Here is a 19,116-nt window from a genome sequence, read left to right on the forward strand (position 1 = left end):
TCATGTAGGTTCTTTTTCTGTTATTACTATTTATCACTTGTGAAATTAATATAACAATAACATTTTATTTCTATGTTAGACATAATGCTTATTTTGCTTGGCTCCAAAGTGCTAATTATTCCATCAGCCCAGAGTTGGTCTTTTCTTGTATGTTGTATAGTTAGTATTTTGTGTGTGTGTGTGTATGTGTGTGTGTGTGTGTGTGACAATCAATTTCTCTGCCTTGCCAGTCCACTACCCACAATTCCAGTGCTGCACTGGGACTTTCCTGATGAAAGAATGTGAGTATGTGGTTGTCTATTAAGATATGTAAATTTCTAATCTCTCAAAGCCCGCTTTCACACCATCCTCTCCCTCTTTCTCTCCCCCACACTCTTCCTTCGCTTCTTTTTCTCTGCCTCTCATGTCAACAGCAGTATTATAGTGATTTGTGTAGTGTATTTCAGAACTGTCTTTTGAGAGCACAGCTCATTGCTAATTAGAATCATAGAGGATGAACAAAGCTGGATGTCAGGCTTTAATTAGTACACGCACAAACGTATATTTCAGCACACAGGCTCTCCAGGCAGGTATTTACACTTTATGCACATCAACACTTAAAATGCAATTATACTTCTGCCAATCACACCTTGCTGTCGTCACCGTCTGTAACAGCTGCACTGGTGTCACTGTAAGAGCCCTTCCTGCCCCTCCCTTCTGCTGAATGTTCCTGGCATCATACCGGACATCACAAAGTCCCCAGAAGGCACATCCTCTCACAGACAGTTCTGGGAAAAATTATACGAGATCCAAGGAAATACAAATGAGATTAGGACACAGATAGGAGTGGACAGTGTAGGACATGCATCATCAAGAATCAATCATGAATTTGAATTAAAGCCAAATATGGATGGTCTACATTATGTCAGAAGATTGCATAAATGCATTGATTTTATTGCATATGGTGCTTTGTAAGGGCATAGATGGAAATGCAACAATATGTGAAAGTGATGTTTTTATTCACCAAGGCTGCATTTATGTGATAAAAAATACTGTAAAAAATGATAATATTGTGAAATATTATTACCATTTAAAATAACTGTTTTGTTTTGTAAATATATTTTGAAATATAATTTATTCCTGTGATGCAAAGCTGAATTTTCAGCATCATTACTCCAGTCTTCAGTGTCACGTTCAGTGTTTCTTTGATGAATAGAAAGTTCAAAGTGCAGCATTTATTTGAAATACAAATCTTTAGTAACATTATAAATGTCTTAACTGTCACTTTTGATTAATTTAATGCTTCCGTGCTGAATAAAACTATTAATTTGTTTCAAAAATATAATCCTATACTGGCCACAGTCTTTTGAATGGTGGTTTATATATAAGTTGCTTGTTAATAGAATATCGGCCAATTAAAATCCTTTGACAGATATATTGGTCTATTAGGAGATGACAAAGTTCCACTATTATAATGCAACACTCAGACAATAAAAGATAATGTAGCTAATAAAACTGGGGAGAGGAAAATGTAACTCAGTGTGTGGAGCATTTTAACCAGATAAAGAGTTTGATCCAATATGTGGATAATGTACAAGCTGCTCAGGGAGACATAATGCTAAATTCAATGATGTAACATGTTCAGTAAAGTAACATTGTAATCCGAGGGTGTGAAAACAGAATAGTAGAGGAGGCCGGGGCTAGTTGTATATACACTGTACACTGGACTTGTATTTCAGTAACTTGTAAGGTTTTGGAGACCAGTTACTCAAGAAGTGTGTTTTCTTCAGCATTGGTTTGCTCTTGGTTTCAAACTAACTTTCTTGAATTAGGATCATTTTTATTGAAAGTTTGATCTTAGGACAAGGGTATTTTTCATGAATGCCATATTGGTGTAAATTTATGTTTTTATTGTCATTTTAAGTTGTAATTTTTTTAAATAAGTTGTTTTATGTGTTTAAAACAATAAATTTCAATTAATTTATTTAACAAAAAATCACTTTCAACATATTCAAATGTTCAAAATGACTTTAAAAAATAAACCCATCATAAAAAGTGTAACTAGCCCAGGTCTACACATATATATATATTATTATTATTATTATTACTAAATGATTGTTTGTTAACTGCAATAATAAATATTTTTTTTTTTCATAAATTTATTTTATAATTTTTTTCTCATTACCCATAACATTTTATTGCAATTTCAAAGCCATATCAAATCTCTACTTCTTTTCCATTATTTCACTCACTCACGCTCTGCCTCAGGTCTTATAGGTGCTAGACGGGGAGACATTTAATCGGCCGAATCGAGCTTTCATATCTATTACAAAAATCAAATAATGCACCATGATTTACTCCCCCTAGCAACCAAGGCGCAGAGCCATAGCAACTGGCATAGCCCGGGGTGCTAGGCTTAATCAGGTTGAAAATATTTCAATTATTGTGTTGGTTTTGTGTGTGTGTGTGTGTGTGTGTGTGTGTGTGTGACCTAACTCGGGATCATTTTGATTTGAAAAGGTAGGAGAAATCGTGCGGTAAGAGGAAATGGAATCACTGGCGTTTTACCTTCAATATCTGTTTGTGCTGGAGTGTGTGTGTCGGATCGGTGACATTTGATTCTTGACTTACCTGACAGAGTCTGTGGACAAAACTGATTTTGAATGAGGCTCCTCACTCTCTTTGTCTCTCCTTCTCTCGCTCTCTCTGTTGTTTAGTGTTAAATATTCACGCAGCTCGTTCACAGTCTCTGGAAGATGCATCAGCTCCCATTTAGCACTCGGGTGTTTAGGGAAATAGCATCCGAAACCTGGAAACCTTTAGGGACTAAACACAACTGGCAAAGATAACGCATATAAAATGTGTGAGTGCACGTGTCTGTGTATGTGAAGAAGTGTAACTGTGTGTGCTAGCTCGATGTCCTTGGTAAGTTGCACACTAAATGAGCTATGGCTGTTATTACTGTGTCTGCTCACCCTAGCGGCCTGAGCAGAGTTCAACCTGACATTAGTCACGCCTAATACTGCGAACCGCTGGAGTGCTTTGCCTAGAAGTCCAAAAGTACTGCTGCTGTTATAGAGCTATTAGAATACAGGATTGGTAATAATTAAAGGTAAAAAATGAAACGTGCTAAGACTATAACCATGTAAACATAGATAAGTTAGCTGTTAAAATGACAGAGAGTTGTCATTAGGTGCCTAGTCTGCCGAGTACTTTTTTCATAGCTGCTCAAATTAAGGCACAATCCTATTGGCTGATCAATGTGTCTATCACAGCAGATGACCAATAACTGTGTCAGCACAAAACATTATTTTCTCAAATGCTTTTTTAGACACTTTATTATTTAGGCTTAAAACTACAGATTTTTACCTTTTTTATGCTTTTTCATTCATATTAATAAATCACTAAAAACAGCAAGTGCATAATAATTTCATCGTTAATATTTTGAATATGTGTATGTGTGATGAATCATTTGCATATTCTATATTAATCATGTAGTTTGATTATAGGTTAATTAGTTTTGCTTAGCTGAATAATAACATTGGCTTAATTATAATAGTATATTAATTGTAATATTAATTATAATAGTAGTCTTCATTTAATAAAGAAGATTTATGATTATTTATGATTTAGACAGCAGTGGGTGAGCTTTTTTTTTTTTTTTCAAGTACACAGAATAGAGATATTTCCTTCCCCTCATGCATTTGGAAGGTAACTGTCATTTCCTCAAAGAGATGCTATTTTTAGCAGATGCAACATTTGAATTTGTTTATCACAGTTCATCATAGCTCCAAACTGTCACTGCTTGAAAACACTATAATTGAAATCAAGCTAAACTGTGTTTTTCTCTTGTTCTTTGGCTCTTATAAGTTTAAGAGAGAGGGAATAAGGGACGGGGGGAAGAGAGAGAGAGAGCTCACATCAAACCCTTTTTAATTGCAGGAAGACTATGCCCACTGGCCCGCACCAAAGCAAATGGAAAACTGAAATAAGATTTGTCAAATGTAACATTGGAAACAATGGACACTATTTAATTTAGCATATGAGTTATGCCAGCTTAAAACCCATTATAAGTCATGGACTTGAGCCAAAGTGTGTGTGTGTTCTTTTCATAGTTTTGCTTAAATGGATTACAAGAAATATAATATAATGCAATATCAATGAATGTTTGCCTCATTTTCCCCTTCAAATGAATGTTATATTAATGAAATATCAATCATTGCTTTGTGAAAATGTATACGTTTCTCTCAACATAACAGATTTTCGTGATATAGCAAGTAAAAATGTTACCAATTTCCACTTTACTGTTAGCATATGACCAATAAACTAATCATTCTGTCAGAATAAATTCATTATTGCATTTAAACCCAAAGTTCTCATAATGAATTATAGGCACTCTTAAAAATAATAAAGTTTTTTTGGCCACTAATGGTTCCATTGAGAACCTTTAACGTCCATGGTAACTTTCCATTGCACAAAAGGTTCTTTATGAAAAGAAAAGTTCTTCAGGTTTACTATACTGTGATCATCACCCAAATACTTCAGACCAGCCAATGAGACTTTATCACAAAACAACCCAAACTTGAATATGACAATTTTAGCAAAAAAAAACAACAACAACAACAACAAAAAAAGATTACTCTCAGACTTCTTTGTCCTCATCCAATCACACACACCTGTGGGTCTGAAATCTCACTCACTAAATTGAACGGTCTGATTCTTCTCTTTCTCTCTCTCTCTCTCTCTCTTTCTCTCTCTCTCTCTCTCTCTCTCTCTCTCTCTCTCTCTCTCTCTCTCTCTCTCTCTCTCTCTCTCTCTCTCTCCCAGCAGATGCTTGACTCGTCTCTCCCTGCTGGTCCTGGCAGGCTCTGGTGTGGCCAGGGGGTCAGTGTAGACCAACCCAAAGTAAATAATTAGTGATACTGGCTGGAGCTCTTTGTCTCTGTGCATGTGTGTGTATGTGTGAGCGTGTGTATCTTAATTTGGCTAAAGCTTGCAGCCGTGAAGAGAGATGTCATTATTTACGCCAGATTATGGTTGCCGGGTGCCACCAAGGGAGTCTGTTGCCCATTCCACCGGAAAGCAGGCTTAAGCTGTTTATTTACCATTCCTTCTGAGTGTATGTGTGTGTGAGCGGAGGTTGGCATTTTTAATACGCCTCATCCTCCATTTAACAAGCACTTCAGTGCATTTAGAATGAAATTAAAACTAATTAATTGGGTCTAATGTGATTTTTTTTTTAATCGTTGTTTTTGCTGTATTGGGAATGCCCATTTAACAAGCAGACCTGCCACTGCTAATTAAAAAATTCTATAATCAAATTGATAACAACTTTTATATGTTATACACTGTGATATTAAATAATCAACCCTTTTTTACTACATTTTGACTTTGCTATCTTAATTTAAGTCCTTTCTTATGATATAAGGTGTATTTTTTCATAGCAGAATAAAGATAATGAATTACTAATTTCACCCTGTTTCTTACAATTCAAAATGGCAGTGATATAACTTATAATGACTTTTGAAGTTGTGGTATCAAAAGCCGTTTCATAACAGCTTTGTTTAAATTTATTTTTTCGGTTTAATAGAGTATTTACTGATGTACTGTTTTTAATTGTGCTTCAATTGGTCATGAAAACTGGAACACAAATAAAGCATTGAACATGCAATATTTCACCTTTGAAGTTGCATAATTTTTTTAATTCAATTTAAAACACCTAATTTTATTTAGTTTTAAGCCTCTTGACAAACTATATATTAAATTTGTAAGACAAAATGTATATTTATAGTCAAATATTTGGATCATTAATATTTTTAGGCTCATAAATACCATAAAATAGTAACATTTTGAATTTTTTTCTACTTAAAATAACTATTTTCTATTTTAATGTATTTTATGATGTCATTTATTTCTGTATGAGCCAAACTGGATTTTCAACAGCAATGTATACTGTTCTAAATGTACGGTGTATATTTCATCAAGGGATCATTCTTCCCTTTCGTTGTCTTTTTTTTTTTTTCATTTTCTATCTCTCTGACCCCTTGCCTTGCATTGATTTCCCAAACTTCATCCCTAGGTCAGTAGATCATGGTTTCCTGGTGATAGATGCCAGGGGTATAGTGGGCATGTGTGTGTAAGACTGGGCCCAACTGCTCTGCTCTGCCCTGCCCTGGCACTCCCCTGGCACAAAATAAAGATAGCCCAGCCTCAGTCTGTGCCAATCTGCTACTTCTCCCCATGCCTTCTGTGCCAACACCTCAACAAGTTCACAGATGACTGGTTCACTATCTTCTTTGACATTTTAAATCCATGTTTTGGATTCCATTGGTCACTTCACATATAGTTTACATTTATTTAAGAGAGAGTGTGTGTGTGGTACATACAGGGTTAACCGTGTGTGACCATCTCTCAGGGAGTCATTCTTAAAATTGGAGGAGCTTTAATGAAACACATTTGGTCAGGTGATAATAACAGAATGAGGCTGGAGAATCAGAATCGCGGGTGTGAGATCGTTACCAACACCAACATGCCCCACTCAAAAGGCAGGAGGGTCCATTTAAAGAAGTAGCTCTATAGTCTAAATAACGACTTAAACATTTTACATTTTATATAAACTGGTTTGATTACAGTTATTAAATGGGATTATTAATTCATGAGGAGAAGAAAACTGGTAGGGCGTTGTTGGAGTGCAAAAGAGCCTTGCCTAGGACCTAGAATTTATCATATTTTATCGCAACGAAACACCCATGGAATTGCATTGATTTGAAACAAAATCCGACCATACCAGCCGAACATTTCAATTAATGCAAACCTGCAACAGTGCTTGCAACGCATCACATTCGATGCCTTAATTCAATTGTTTACGATTTAACAGTTTTGCCTTTTCCATTTGCCTGATGTTCGACACAAAAAGTATTTCTTCCCTGGCATTTATCGATATATAAATAAACTAAGATAATATGGAAATATTAAATAGTCTATAATACTCTAGCCTATGGGAATATCATGGCTTTAAATTGGAATTTGGATCATTCTGTTTTGAAGAAATGTCTATTCTGTTTCTATAATGAATTATTTCAATCGACTTGACTTTCAGTTTCGTCTCGCTCACAGTGGAGGCTACTACTGTCTTGTCACTCTTTTCTTCTCACTATCAGGGTTTTAGGCGTGTGAAAATGTAACGTGTGTTTTATGTAACGTTCGATACTGGAAGTGCGTACTGTTGCTACGGTTACCACTTCAGAGGAACGCGATTTCTGTTCGCAAAGTTAAACAATGATAGGCTACTTCTTTTGGTTACAAAAAATATATATAAGGAAATGCTATTGTTATTATTTGTTTTATTTTTTATTTTATGTGGTTATTTATATATATATATATATATATATATATATATTTTTTTTTTTTTTTTTTTTTCAATAACCACATAGCTAGGCTGTTTCCATATTTATTTTAGATATTTTTATTATTATTATTGGGTTTTTTTTGTATTATTTTGTATTTGTTTTTAAACTTGGCAGATGCATGAAGCAGTTCAGAAGGATAATCTCAATAATTTTATATTGAACAGACAAACTCTAACGCACCTCTCTTAGCTACTCTTAATGTTAATTCACATTAGTCAACCATCTATGAAGGGCATGTTCAAAGCCTAGGCCTTTGGGCTACCTCAGAATATTAAGTGAAACATTCTTTTGTTGCGCATTGAGCGCCATGCTTGTAGATTAATTGTGACAATTTAATATGATAGCCTACCTGTGCTTTAGGTCCAATTAAACAATGAGGACCCATCCGTGCGCAAATGTGTGTATTTGCACAGTGATGTTGAATCGATTTGACACCTCGGGATGAGGTAGATCTTATTTTTCACGCTCGTTTCAGGCTGTTGAAAAATAATCTGGTCTCATTAGTCGACCGCTGAACTGGTCTGATTTATCCAGCCTGTCAGTGACCCTGTAGTACCGCGGGTCCCGAATCAATCACCGAGCTTGAACGTCTAAACCTGAGACCAAAACGTGCTTGATTTATCTACCAAATTACCGAGGCCTAAAGACACGACCGAGGAAATTGTGCGCTACTCCCTCAAGCGGTGTACCATCACAGGCCCACCCCCACTCAAAGGATCCCAAAACAAATTGTTGTGAGTCTTACAAAGTACAGTAAACAGGCAACCCCCTGTTACATTAAGAACTTTTCAGACGCATTAAAAGTGCAAACGGTAGATCAGTAAGTAGTAACAGTATTTACATAATTATATATTTTCATACCACATTTATTTCAGGAGATACCAAAAGTAAAGGTGAGCTGAGCAGGTTTTGTGTTTGCTCCAAATTCAGTGTAAATGTGATGCAACATATGCCAGCTTTGAGTCCTATAAAGGAAACTCTGTTGTAGCTTGGCTTTTTTGTAACTGGGATGCGTAATTCGTAGTTTGTAGATGTCTTTTATTATAATTATGTAACATTTGTATTTTCATACTTCTATCATTGCATGTTGTCTTCGTTTCTAGTTTCATGATTTAATATTTAAAATATTAGTTTTCATAACTTTATTTCTGCATAATATCTTCTGCATAATTAAACAGTCTGCATTAATTCACATTTTAATGGTAGATATAATTGACATTAATTTTGAGAGTTTGAGATTTTGTGGAATATTAGTAGGACACTTAAAGACCTAAAAAAAGGGTGACATTGCAAAAATATAATTAACTCTTGAAGGCCGATGGAAAACTAATAGGCTACACTTCATATACATATTTTCTTAAACATTAACATAAATATTCACAAAAAAATCATAACATGGATATGTTATGTGTCAACTACCTATACTGCCTTGCATTCAGCTTATACTCTCCGCCTTTGCAGTTTAAAGGCCACAGTCTGCCCAAAGAAAGCAAGAGCGAGAACTGACATTGATAATTCACTGTGCAAATGTTTTGCTTGTAATTAAAATTGTGACATGCAATTAAATGAGAAACTCAACAGCATTAATGAAACTTGATATGATATCCTAGTTTCAGAACACAATGTTGTGGGCCTTCATCCACGTTAAGGTTTTAATGGGTGTATTTTAAAAAGACAACCCCGTTGTCCGTTGTCTGTGCAGGTGGCTCTAGGGTGGCAATCCCTCCCGGGAGAAAAGAGGAAATGAGATACGGAGATAGAAGGCTACGGGAGGTGGTAAATTAGCTGCCTGATCCGCACTCATTGGCGCATACACTTCCCCCATTAACTCGCCCTGACAGCCACACGCTCCCCTCCACCCCCTCTCCACTCAGTACCCAGGGCATGGCGGCCTTGTAGATTTATCATGCGGAGAAATGAATGTATGATGATCAGTTAAATTGAAAATCAGCAGCCGGCTGTCGATGAGAAGCAACACCTTCGTAATTAGCAAGAGAAATTGCGGCTTACGGACAGATAATAGCGTAAAAACAATTTACACTCCTCCCTTCTCCGTATATAATGAGTCTCAGGGCTCAAAGTGAAAACTTTTTACTCCCGAGTTCAAAACGTCCACAAGACTAGATTACAACACTGGGGTCCGGACCAGACCTGAAGAGAGCCCGTGGTATCATCAATTCATTTAGTCTAAATCAATTCATTGTTTGTCTTAATAAAGTGTGCCTAGTGCTTACTGGATTCATGCATTGTAATGACGGATTGTCGGACCTTCAGGATCAGCTCATATAGAAAATATGCCACTGTAAATAGGCTATAGGCTCATTTCTTCCTACACTAAAACATTTATGTTTCTCTTCGCTGAAGTAGCGCATCCCCCCAGAGATGTTCGCTTCTCTCATTATTTTTCCTATAAGCTAGGTCTCATGCAGTGCAAATAGCAGTAACCCGAAATAAGAAATTATGTAAATGTTATTAAGGCTGGAAGATGCCATTCATAGGGTAAAGCTCGAGTCCCTCCGTTTACTTTTCATTTATTTGCAAATGCAGGGGCTCAATGAAGATGACCGAAGGGCCTTTTCCAAGGGGTGGCGGTTTTACACTTGTATAATATTGCACACTTGTACGGAGTAAATCTTTTTGGAAACGTGATAATTAAAGGTTCTGCTTTAAGAAGTATAAGCAAGGAAAAAATCCATTGCAGAACCATGCTGGGTGCGTCTTTACTGAGACATCTACCTTTCATTTCGATCATCGTATATTTATTAATTCACTGATGCTAATATTTTCCAGCGCAAATGCTTCAGTGTGCCATGAGTTTTTGACCCTGTGGGTAACATTATTAGACTAAATTGGTGTAATGCATGTGTGTGGAGAGAGAGAGAGAGTTGTGTGTGTGAGAACGAGAGAGAGAGAGAGGGGCTGCTCTTTTATAGAGCGACAAATGATCAATAGGCCGATAAGGCAGGAACATCAATGTACGCGACAGAACAATGAGGGATATCATCGAACATCTATCTTAATATTGCCGCCTACGCGTGCCCTGACAGGCCCGTGCGCCTCATGAAAATTCCACCCAGCGAATCACCCAGGCTTGCCTCATGTGCACAAACACACACACACGCACGCACACACACACATCCTCACACGTACGCTCGCAGCTGCCTGGGCTATTATTTCCCCATTTCAATCTGACTCGCCAGCCTTTCATGCTAATTCTATTATTGTTGGAAGTTTATGTGATTTCATATCGCAGGAATCGGTAATGTATAATAACCCTTCAGGCTAACAGAAAAAAAAAACGTATCCTCCCAGCCGCCACCGGGAAAATAATTACTTTCATATCAAAACTCCACAGGAGCTGACCGGGTCCTACCGCCCGCGGCGTGAGACCTCATTTTAACTGGAGGTTTTGAATGAATGAATTTGTTAAAGCAATAAACACGAGCCTGCTGTACAGCAGCTTCTCAAAGCGATAAACAAACTAGACATGCTAACTGTAAGCACTGAGGTAGCAATACAAGGTCGTTTCTTTCACAATATTTTATTCTTATTCTTATTATTACTTATCAAAATGTTACATATATAAATATTTTCGATACTTTATCATTTATACAATGTTTGAGGATGTGTTGTTCTTGTCTGCTGCTCACAGCTGACTTGTTTCCTTCAAGTTCGCAGAGAATTGGAACAGACATTTTAAGCCGACAGTTCACCTGAATCAAGAATATCCGTTTTTGAAAAGTATAAAAAATGAAATTCAAACAGTCTTGTATACAAAAACATATGGTTATCAGCTTTGGGATTGTGACAAGTCACTTGGCGCCACCGCTTCTGGCCTATTTACATTTCAGTCCATGTCAACATCCTCTCCATCTGTATTTGTGTCAGCAGACCTGCGGGGTTTCGTGTCTGAATATTCAGACAGGTTAGGAGAGATGCTTTCTTTCTGGCTAGAGCTTGTGACTGTGGACTCTGAGTCGTTTTCAAACTCCTTTTGCGGCGAATTCGATTCTGCATAACATTTCTCTGAGCTTGTGTTTGAAGTTTGCATGGAAGAGTTCTTGCTTTCTCTTTGCAGCTCGTCGTTTGTGGCACCTGTGTCTTTGCACAAGTGAATGATATTTTTCTGGTTTGAGGTGTCTGTCGTGGAACAGTATTGGCCCGAATTTCCTGAATCCTGACTCGGTTTCATCGCTGTCTGTGGCACAATGAAACCCAGCGGCTGGGTAATGGGATACAGAAGGAAATGGCCTTTTCCGACCAGTGGTCGCTGCGGCGGTAACTGAGAGACATCCAGGGTAGTTTTTCTCCTTGGACTTGAGTCGGCTAGTAAACTCTCCACACTAAATGGGTTGAGTTTCTGAAGCGTGGAGGCGCGTGTGATGCCGTTCGAGGCGCACAGTGCAGAGTTCCGCGTGGAGTCCATGGGCTCCGCTGTGTCGTTGACTGTACCGGCTCTTTGGTGGCGTGGATGTTGGTCACACATATGTTCTGTTTGCTGTCGGTGCGCGCTAGGCTGAGGCCCGGTGTGTGGAGTGGACTCGCCATCGGTGCTCTGCGATACTCCACTGTCGCTGTCAGATCCGGGTGTGTGGAAGAGCTCACCTGCTAAGAGCTTGTTCTGAGATTTCAGCAGCTTGCGTTCCTGTTTTCGCTTCTTCTTTTCCAAGCGCTCCAACTCCCGTCGTGCGATCTCTTCTGGGTCCATTGGTTCGCCGCTGCAGGTCGTGGGGTGAGAGTTGTGAGCCGGTCGACCGGGCCCTTTCTTCGTGTTCTCCTTTTTGCGCCATTTAGCTCGCCGGTTTTGAAACCACACCTAAACAGAAAAGGTTGTGAATTCTTTACTCAGTTTCTTAAGCAGGAAGGGTTACACTGTATTTTAAGGTGTCCTTGTTACACGTTACATGTAATTATTAGCCCATTATAATAACAACAAATTAAGCAGAATTACATATATTGATATATTGTATATTTGATATATACAAGGCATATATCAAACTCATAGGCTAAAGAACATTGATTGGCAAAATTATAATGACAAATTAAAACAAATGTTTGAATAAATGCTGAAATCTGAAATCTACAAGTACTTCGATTCTTTATCAAAGTATTATCATTTACACATCACAAATGAAAGAATTGTTTCTTTATATTTAATTGTATGCATGTATTCAATTAAATAACAACAACAGCAATAACAATAACAACAGCACTAGCCGATTTCTCATAAAAAAGAAAAGTCTCTGACAAGATGCTAGGTCGTCTTGTGTTTCTATTTGATATACATCCAAGGCTCTCCAATAATATGCCACGACTTGGACAGGGAAAATGTTTTCTTCGAAGCATATTTCATAAAGCCCACAGCCACAGATGCGCTTGTCTTAATTGTCAATTGATTCAATGTAATGGCTCACTCTCAGTCTTTCAATTAAGCCTGGTTCTTGCGTGGCTAATTTGGGCCTGTTCCCCTAAAGTTCATTTAGGCGCGTATAAGCGCTAGGACAGATTTGGCCCAGAAGAGGCAGAGCAGCAGGCTCGCACCTCACACCCAGGCCCCTCACATGGCGACTGCCGTCTGTTCAGCGCTGATAACACGAGAGTTAGCATCCACCAGCAGGCTAAGACGCATACTAACATAGAGACATCGAGGCTATACATGACAATAGCTGTGTATACACACATAAAATGTTAATGACGTTAAAATCTGTGAGCACACAAGCCTAACGATAACGCAGGCTAATCTTCCTTAAGAAATAAGAATAATAGAAAGCTTAGCTTTTAACTCCCTAAAAAGACTGCTTCTCATCCAGCGTCGAGTTTCTACAAAAAGAGAAAATGCAGACAAAGGCTGCACGTTCAACACAGTATACACAGTATAATTTACAACCCACTGGCATATTTATGTTTAGTAAGAATTGGTTAAACTGATCACAAGTAATTGTATTAACTAAAAGATTTATAAGGGTGTTTTATTATATTTAGGCAATCAAACGTGATATTAGTAGGCTATCATTTTTAAAAATCAGTCAGCATTTTAGCAGAATGAAATTATTAAATTGTTTATAATAATCTGCTTTAGAATTAACATGCATTTACTGCTCAGCTAGTGATCAGTCAGCATGAATATAAATGTTATGCAAATCACTCTGTTATATGATCGATTAATGCTTTTAGCAGATGAATTATTGGTTGAACATTTATCATGTAGACTTTACCATTATTTTAAAATGTCTACCCTGTTCTCCTGCATTTGGAAGAAATAACTAGGCCTATTTAAAATTTTAGCATTTCAAATATTACATAAAAAAGCTAACACACAAAAAATTAAGTATATGATACATAAAGCGTGGCTATATGTAATATTTTGTCTGATTAATAGTAAATAGGCCATTATAATAAAGGTCAATGAAAGATTTTGTTATGACAATAACAAACCATCATTTACCTGAACACGTGACTCAACAAGGTCTAGACGTAGCGCGAGAGCCTCGCGCATGAACACGTCCGGATAATGGCTTTCGTTGAATGCTTTTTCTAGTTCCTCCAGCTGCCAGCCCGTAAAATTTGTACGCGTTCGCCTCCGTTTACAGCCAGGGCTTTCCTTGTCGAGGTCTCCAGCATCTAGGACCACAGAGTCTGTCAGAACACGCGCATGCAAACATGAACATGCACATATGCACAGCAGTTCTACTTGGAACTGTATAATTACAATTTTGTTGACATTAATTATTTAAAATATTACAATTTAACAACAACCAAATTATTGTCAAATACAATTCTACAATAACATGTCACACAAGTGCAGTGCCTGATAGTGCCTGTAGCCTACTTTTAAAAATATAGGTCACAATATCCTTTTAAATGCTAGTAATATGATTCTTAAAATACAATGGTTATTATTGTTTAATGTCGCATTTTATATCAAAGTATTTATGAAGTAGCTATTTAATAATCCTGATATTTACAAAGAGCAGAATTGCTAATAGAATTTAAACATAAATCAAACGGACTTGAACACACGATAATCAGTGGTTATCATAAGAAGAATTTGACATTTCATTATTATCGGTGTATTATCTGTCCAAGTAAAATCGTCTTACTTTTCAGTTTAATTGAACTCATAAAAGTGAAACAAAGCTATTTATAAAGTGTGCAATGTTGGCTAGGGAAAAAAGCATTTCATGTTTTTTGACGAGAGGCCTCGTGTAGCCTATATGTTTTGCTAAAACTATTGACAAACTGTACAGCCTGCTATATTCTTCATGGATAACCATTCACTTACCGCTGAGTTTATACTGGCTATCCCCGTTTACACCACAACCAGATCCCAGCAGTGGGTTGGAGTTGGCAACAGACGCCGAGCATGATCCGTTAAGTAATCCGTCTATAGAAAAAGGTACAGCGGCCGCCGACTGTAGCTGGTGTCCGGAGATATCGAAAACATGATGGTGACTGATGTGATAGGGGAAACCCATTCCAACCATGCCTCCCAAAGAGCCTCCAAACTGGGCATGAGGATGCTCGAGGATCCGGCTATCCATCATTGCATCTCCGGAATCAGGGAAGCGTTTGTCTGGCCAAAACGAGCTCCAACTCTTCTCTCAGAGCGCATGCAGCAGCCGTGAAGAGACGGACGGAGTTGACATGCTTTGCGCTCCCGATTTAGGAATAAGGAGACCGAGGCAGGCGCGCGAGGTTTTCGCTCTCTCCTACTTTGTCAACATCAACTCTCCTCTTGTCCAAATAACTAGCTCTCGCGCTAGGGAATTCGCGACCAATAAGGAACGTTAATCTTCGGTGACGTCAGAGCCACGACACAAACGTTTTCCATATCGATTGCTAATTATACCTGACATCCACCTCAATAAACAATACCAGCGCTGTCACAACACGACATGAGACATCACAACTAGGCGAGAGGGAGGAGGCGAAACCGGCAAATTGATTGATTCCCCGACTACATTCTAAACAGCCGCCACATAAAAACACACTGATTCTGTTCCAATAGCTAATTGTTCTGCTCTAAACGTCACATTCGTTTAATAAAAGTAGAATAACACATACTAACAACCAGAAACGTCATGTACCCCGTGTCAGCTACTTTTCAAGGAATGTCTGGCGAATGCGTAAAATGATGTTCTCATATTACGCGGAGGCATCGTGCCCTGAATAGAGTGATCCTAGAACGGACGAAGCATGCATGCATCACCACCCACCCTGTTGCGAGCTGTCAAGATGAATTTAAAACTACAAGCACCTCAGCCTTTCTAATATCTACACTCCAGCGCGCTTCGCATCGTTTCAACTCATTTCCACAGTTCTGATTACTGTGGCCATGATCTTGGCAGGTGTTATGAAAAAATAAGGTCGAAACAAAAGCGACTCTGATAGAATATCTGTGAGGGGGAAGCTATATGAAAACAAACGTGTTTTCAAACGTGTTTTTATAGGCTATTTCAGTATAGGGCTTTTAGATTATTGGGCCCCTGAGTCAAAAACAAACCAAACCAAAACTGACATCACTTAAATGTTTAAGCAAACAATCAATTAGCCTATGCTTCTATTCCATTGATCATTTGTATCTAAAAGAGGGCGCTGTGGTGTGTGAAAGGGTCATATTAATCAATAAAATAAAATTATTAACATTTAAAAGAATGGCTAAAACATCGACTTTTTTCAAATGTAAAGGACAAAATTTCATAAGAAGTAATGTGTGAATGATTGCGCACACATGTTAGAGTGTATACGGTGTTCCTACAGAATAAAATGTAAACTAAAAGAAATATATCTTCTTTCATCAGACTGTGATTTTGTAATGATTGTAAACATTTAAGTTTTTATGTAGAATGAAGATCCCCCTGCCTCTATACATGTTAAATGTAAACGATGTGCAGCTCATGTCATTTTTATTTAAAATTGGGAAAGTGTGTGGTGTGTGAGCGAGAGAGTGAAAGAGAGGAGAGAGATGGTACTGAATAGAGGATGGTAATCAATCCTGTTCATGTATAAAGTAAGTACATGGGTCTTTCTCTCTCCCTGCTCTCCTCCTCCATTACCGAGAATTAATTCCACTTTATTTATCCAATTTCTCCAGCTGCCAGAATGTTAATTTGAGTTGAAATTTCTCACCACTCGCTCGCTTGCGCTGACCCTCAGCAGCACCCGGATGGCGTGTAGTAATAACCTAAATCTTTCAACAGAGAGGCACGATAATTGTTACCTTATTAGCATGCAAATTGTTTAATTAATATTATTAAGGAGAAGCATATAATCCGTTCGTCACTTGACCTCGCAGTCTGTTGGCTGGCTGCCTCTCTGCATTTCAATGTGTTCATTTCAAACCAGCACTTTCCAAAAAAGAAAAAAAGAAAAAGAAAAGAAAAAAAGGCCTCTCTACAAGCGCTAGACGTTTTCAAAGCACACATTGCCTGCGTGAGCGCGCGTTTGATGTTACTTGGTTTGTATCTCTCTTCTCCACTCTTTATCCCAAACATTTCATCACTTCGCATACAGGAATTATGGAAATCGTTTCATTCTGCCCGTCCCCAGACATACAAGTTCAATAATTGGCTTCTTGTCGTTTGCTTTTAGAAAACTGCTTCTTGAAAGGGAACCCCTCAAGTTCTGAGCAAGCGGTATCCGCTAGACGCACGCGGCTCCTGGGTAGACAACCCTTGACATGCGGCCCCTGCGAAGCGTTGCAAGGCGCCCGTTGTTTTTAATCCGACAGTGAGTGTGTCAGATGTGCAGGCTTTAATTAACTTGTTAATAATACGTACTCAAGCCACGCCAGGGCCAGGGTTCAGTGCGTTTCCACATTTATCACATTTTCGCTATCTATAGGCCTATATCTTAGGCGATATTATATTAAACAAATCTGGATATAGAATCAACACGTGTCAAAATGAAATGCAAAGCACTTTGAATGTTTTGCCTGAAGATTTTATTCGCATGTTAATATGATCTATCAATTCTGCATATACTGCATTAGGAAGACTTCATAATACTTTCATTTTTACACTTATGAATAAAAACAATTTAAATAAGTTAAAGGGGTCCAACGTGTTTATATGGTTATATGTAGCCTGTTAAATTCAGTACAAAGTTCAGCCAGAAAGATGAAAAGGTTTTGGCTGTTCATAAACTCTCAGCACCCTGAAGCTTGAAACAAGGTACTTTTAAACGATAATCATAGCTAACCATTAGGCTCGAATAAAACATTTTAATTAAAATCAATATACTTCTTTTGAAGGTCTTAATTACTAAATTAACTTAATGTGAATTAATTTGTAGCTATCAAAACTGAACTGCACATTAGTCGATGCACAGATAATTAAGAGTGTGAAACGTAAATTAATTTAGTCATTTGATCCACAAACGGAACCAATTAAAGTGTAAAATGATTTTCCTTTCTGTGTTTGTGTTTCACTCAAGCACAGAGTTTGGTGTTTTAGTGGGAAACTAGGCTATCCCACCAGGCAAATTTCCTTCTAATCCCGCTCAGATAATCATGCAATTAAAACTTTCCCGCGCACTAATTATCTGCAATTGTTGGTCTGACTGCAGAGAAAGCAGAAAGTAAAAGCGATTGATTCCGAGTTTTAATTTACTGCATTCCTGATTGAAAGAGAGAGAGAGAGAGAGAGAGAAAAAAAACGTAGTTCCACTTCAAATTACTTTACTCAGCCTTAACCTACAATGTCCTTCAGAAATCTTACCTTGGTCTGCATTTATGAGGTAGGGCAAAATGAAATGCTTTTAATAACAATAACTCAAACTTCTATTAGAGTAATAATTTAATTTCAATTAAAACTGACTTATCACCTTTTGCTAAAACGTGCTTAATATGCCAAAAATTATCAATGCTTGACAGACCCCGAGCAGGGATTGTCTAATTGTAATCAGCGAATCGAAGGTGCTTGTCGCTTCCCGTTGCCTCGCGCTGGTATGCACGGAAATAGAACTAATTTACTTGCCTCCCCAGGGAAATCCACTGAACAGATTAACATTTTCAAAACATAGTAATGATATCATTTGAGCAATGGCGATGACGCCAATTTTTCGGAGCCTTTGTGAGGGTAATTTACATATTTTTACAGTCCACTATTTCCCCCGTTCATCACTTTGAAACTGAAGGACACATTAATGTAGCACTTGCACGCGGGAGTGCGCGCTCCTGTGTGTCTTTGTGCCCATGCGCTCGCGTTTGTGCTAAAAGCATACTGATCATCCATGTCCATGAAAAGTGAGGAAAATTAGCAGAAAAGACCTGTAACAGGACTTCATTTGGTGATCAAGCACACAAGTATTACAGCTGTCAAAAACTTCAGCTGTCATGTGGAAAAAGAAATCATTCCTTTATCGCCACCTAGCGTCTTGTGATTTTATAAAGGTTAGCTTAACGTACTAGAGAGTGTCAGGGTGTCAAAACGCAAGGGCAGTGACAAAATAAGGACGTCCAAGACGACAAAAAAGACACACTCACACGTTTGTTTCTGTGAATTGTGGGGACTTTCCATAGACTTTTATTACTTTTATACTGACCAAACGATATTTTCTATCCCCTAACCCAACCCTAAACCTACCCCTTACAGAAAACCTGTTTGAATTGTTAGATAAACATAATTTACTATTTTTGATCACTTTCCCCCTTATTTATATCCAAACGTTTAAGGTTTACTATCCTTGTGGGGACATTTGGTCCCCACAATGTAGCATAAACAACTAC

General features: G+C 37.9%; 1 protein-coding gene across 2 annotated transcripts; it reads right to left on the reverse strand.

The window, feature by feature from the left end:
- Positions 1–10,922: 10,922 nt before the first annotated feature.
- On the reverse strand, positions 10,923–15,600 carry LOC113044522 (homeobox protein unc-4 homolog). 2 transcript variants are annotated; one of them, XM_026204591.1, is made up of 3 exons: positions 14,671–15,600; positions 13,834–14,024; positions 10,923–12,204 (listed from the first exon to the last, which is right to left on the reverse strand). In XM_026204591.1, exons 1-3 carry the CDS (start codon positions 14,930–14,932, stop codon positions 11,236–11,238), a joined length of 1,422 nt encoding a protein of 473 aa, XP_026060376.1. In that variant the 5' UTR covers positions 14,933–15,600; the 3' UTR covers positions 10,923–11,235. The 2 variants fall into 2 exon arrangements, with proteins under 2 accessions (XP_026060376.1, XP_026060377.1); XM_026204592.1 differs by having other exon boundaries at positions 13,834–14,009; positions 14,671–15,592.
- Between the last annotated feature and the right edge of the window lie 3,516 nt (positions 15,601–19,116).

The sequence above is a fragment of the Carassius auratus genome, chromosome 26 (genome assembly GCF_003368295.1).
Source record: "Carassius auratus strain Wakin chromosome 26, ASM336829v1, whole genome shotgun sequence".
NCBI lineage: Eukaryota > Metazoa > Chordata > Actinopteri > Cypriniformes > Cyprinidae > Carassius > Carassius auratus.

Bases quoted from the DNA above. Each gene is read 5' to 3' on its own strand.
- LOC113044522 (XM_026204591.1), bottom strand. From the start codon at position 14,932: ATGATGGATAGCCGGATCCTCGAGCATCCTCATGCCCAGTTTGGAGGC. The intron at 14,025-14,670 runs GTAAGTGAATGG...GTGTTCTGACAG, and splicing joins TAGCCAGTATAAACTCAGCG to ACTCTGTGGTCCTAGATGCT. The intron at 12,205-13,833 runs GTAAATGATGGT...TTTTCTGTTTAG, and splicing joins TTGTTGAGTCACGTGTTCAG to GTGTGGTTTCAAAACCGGCG.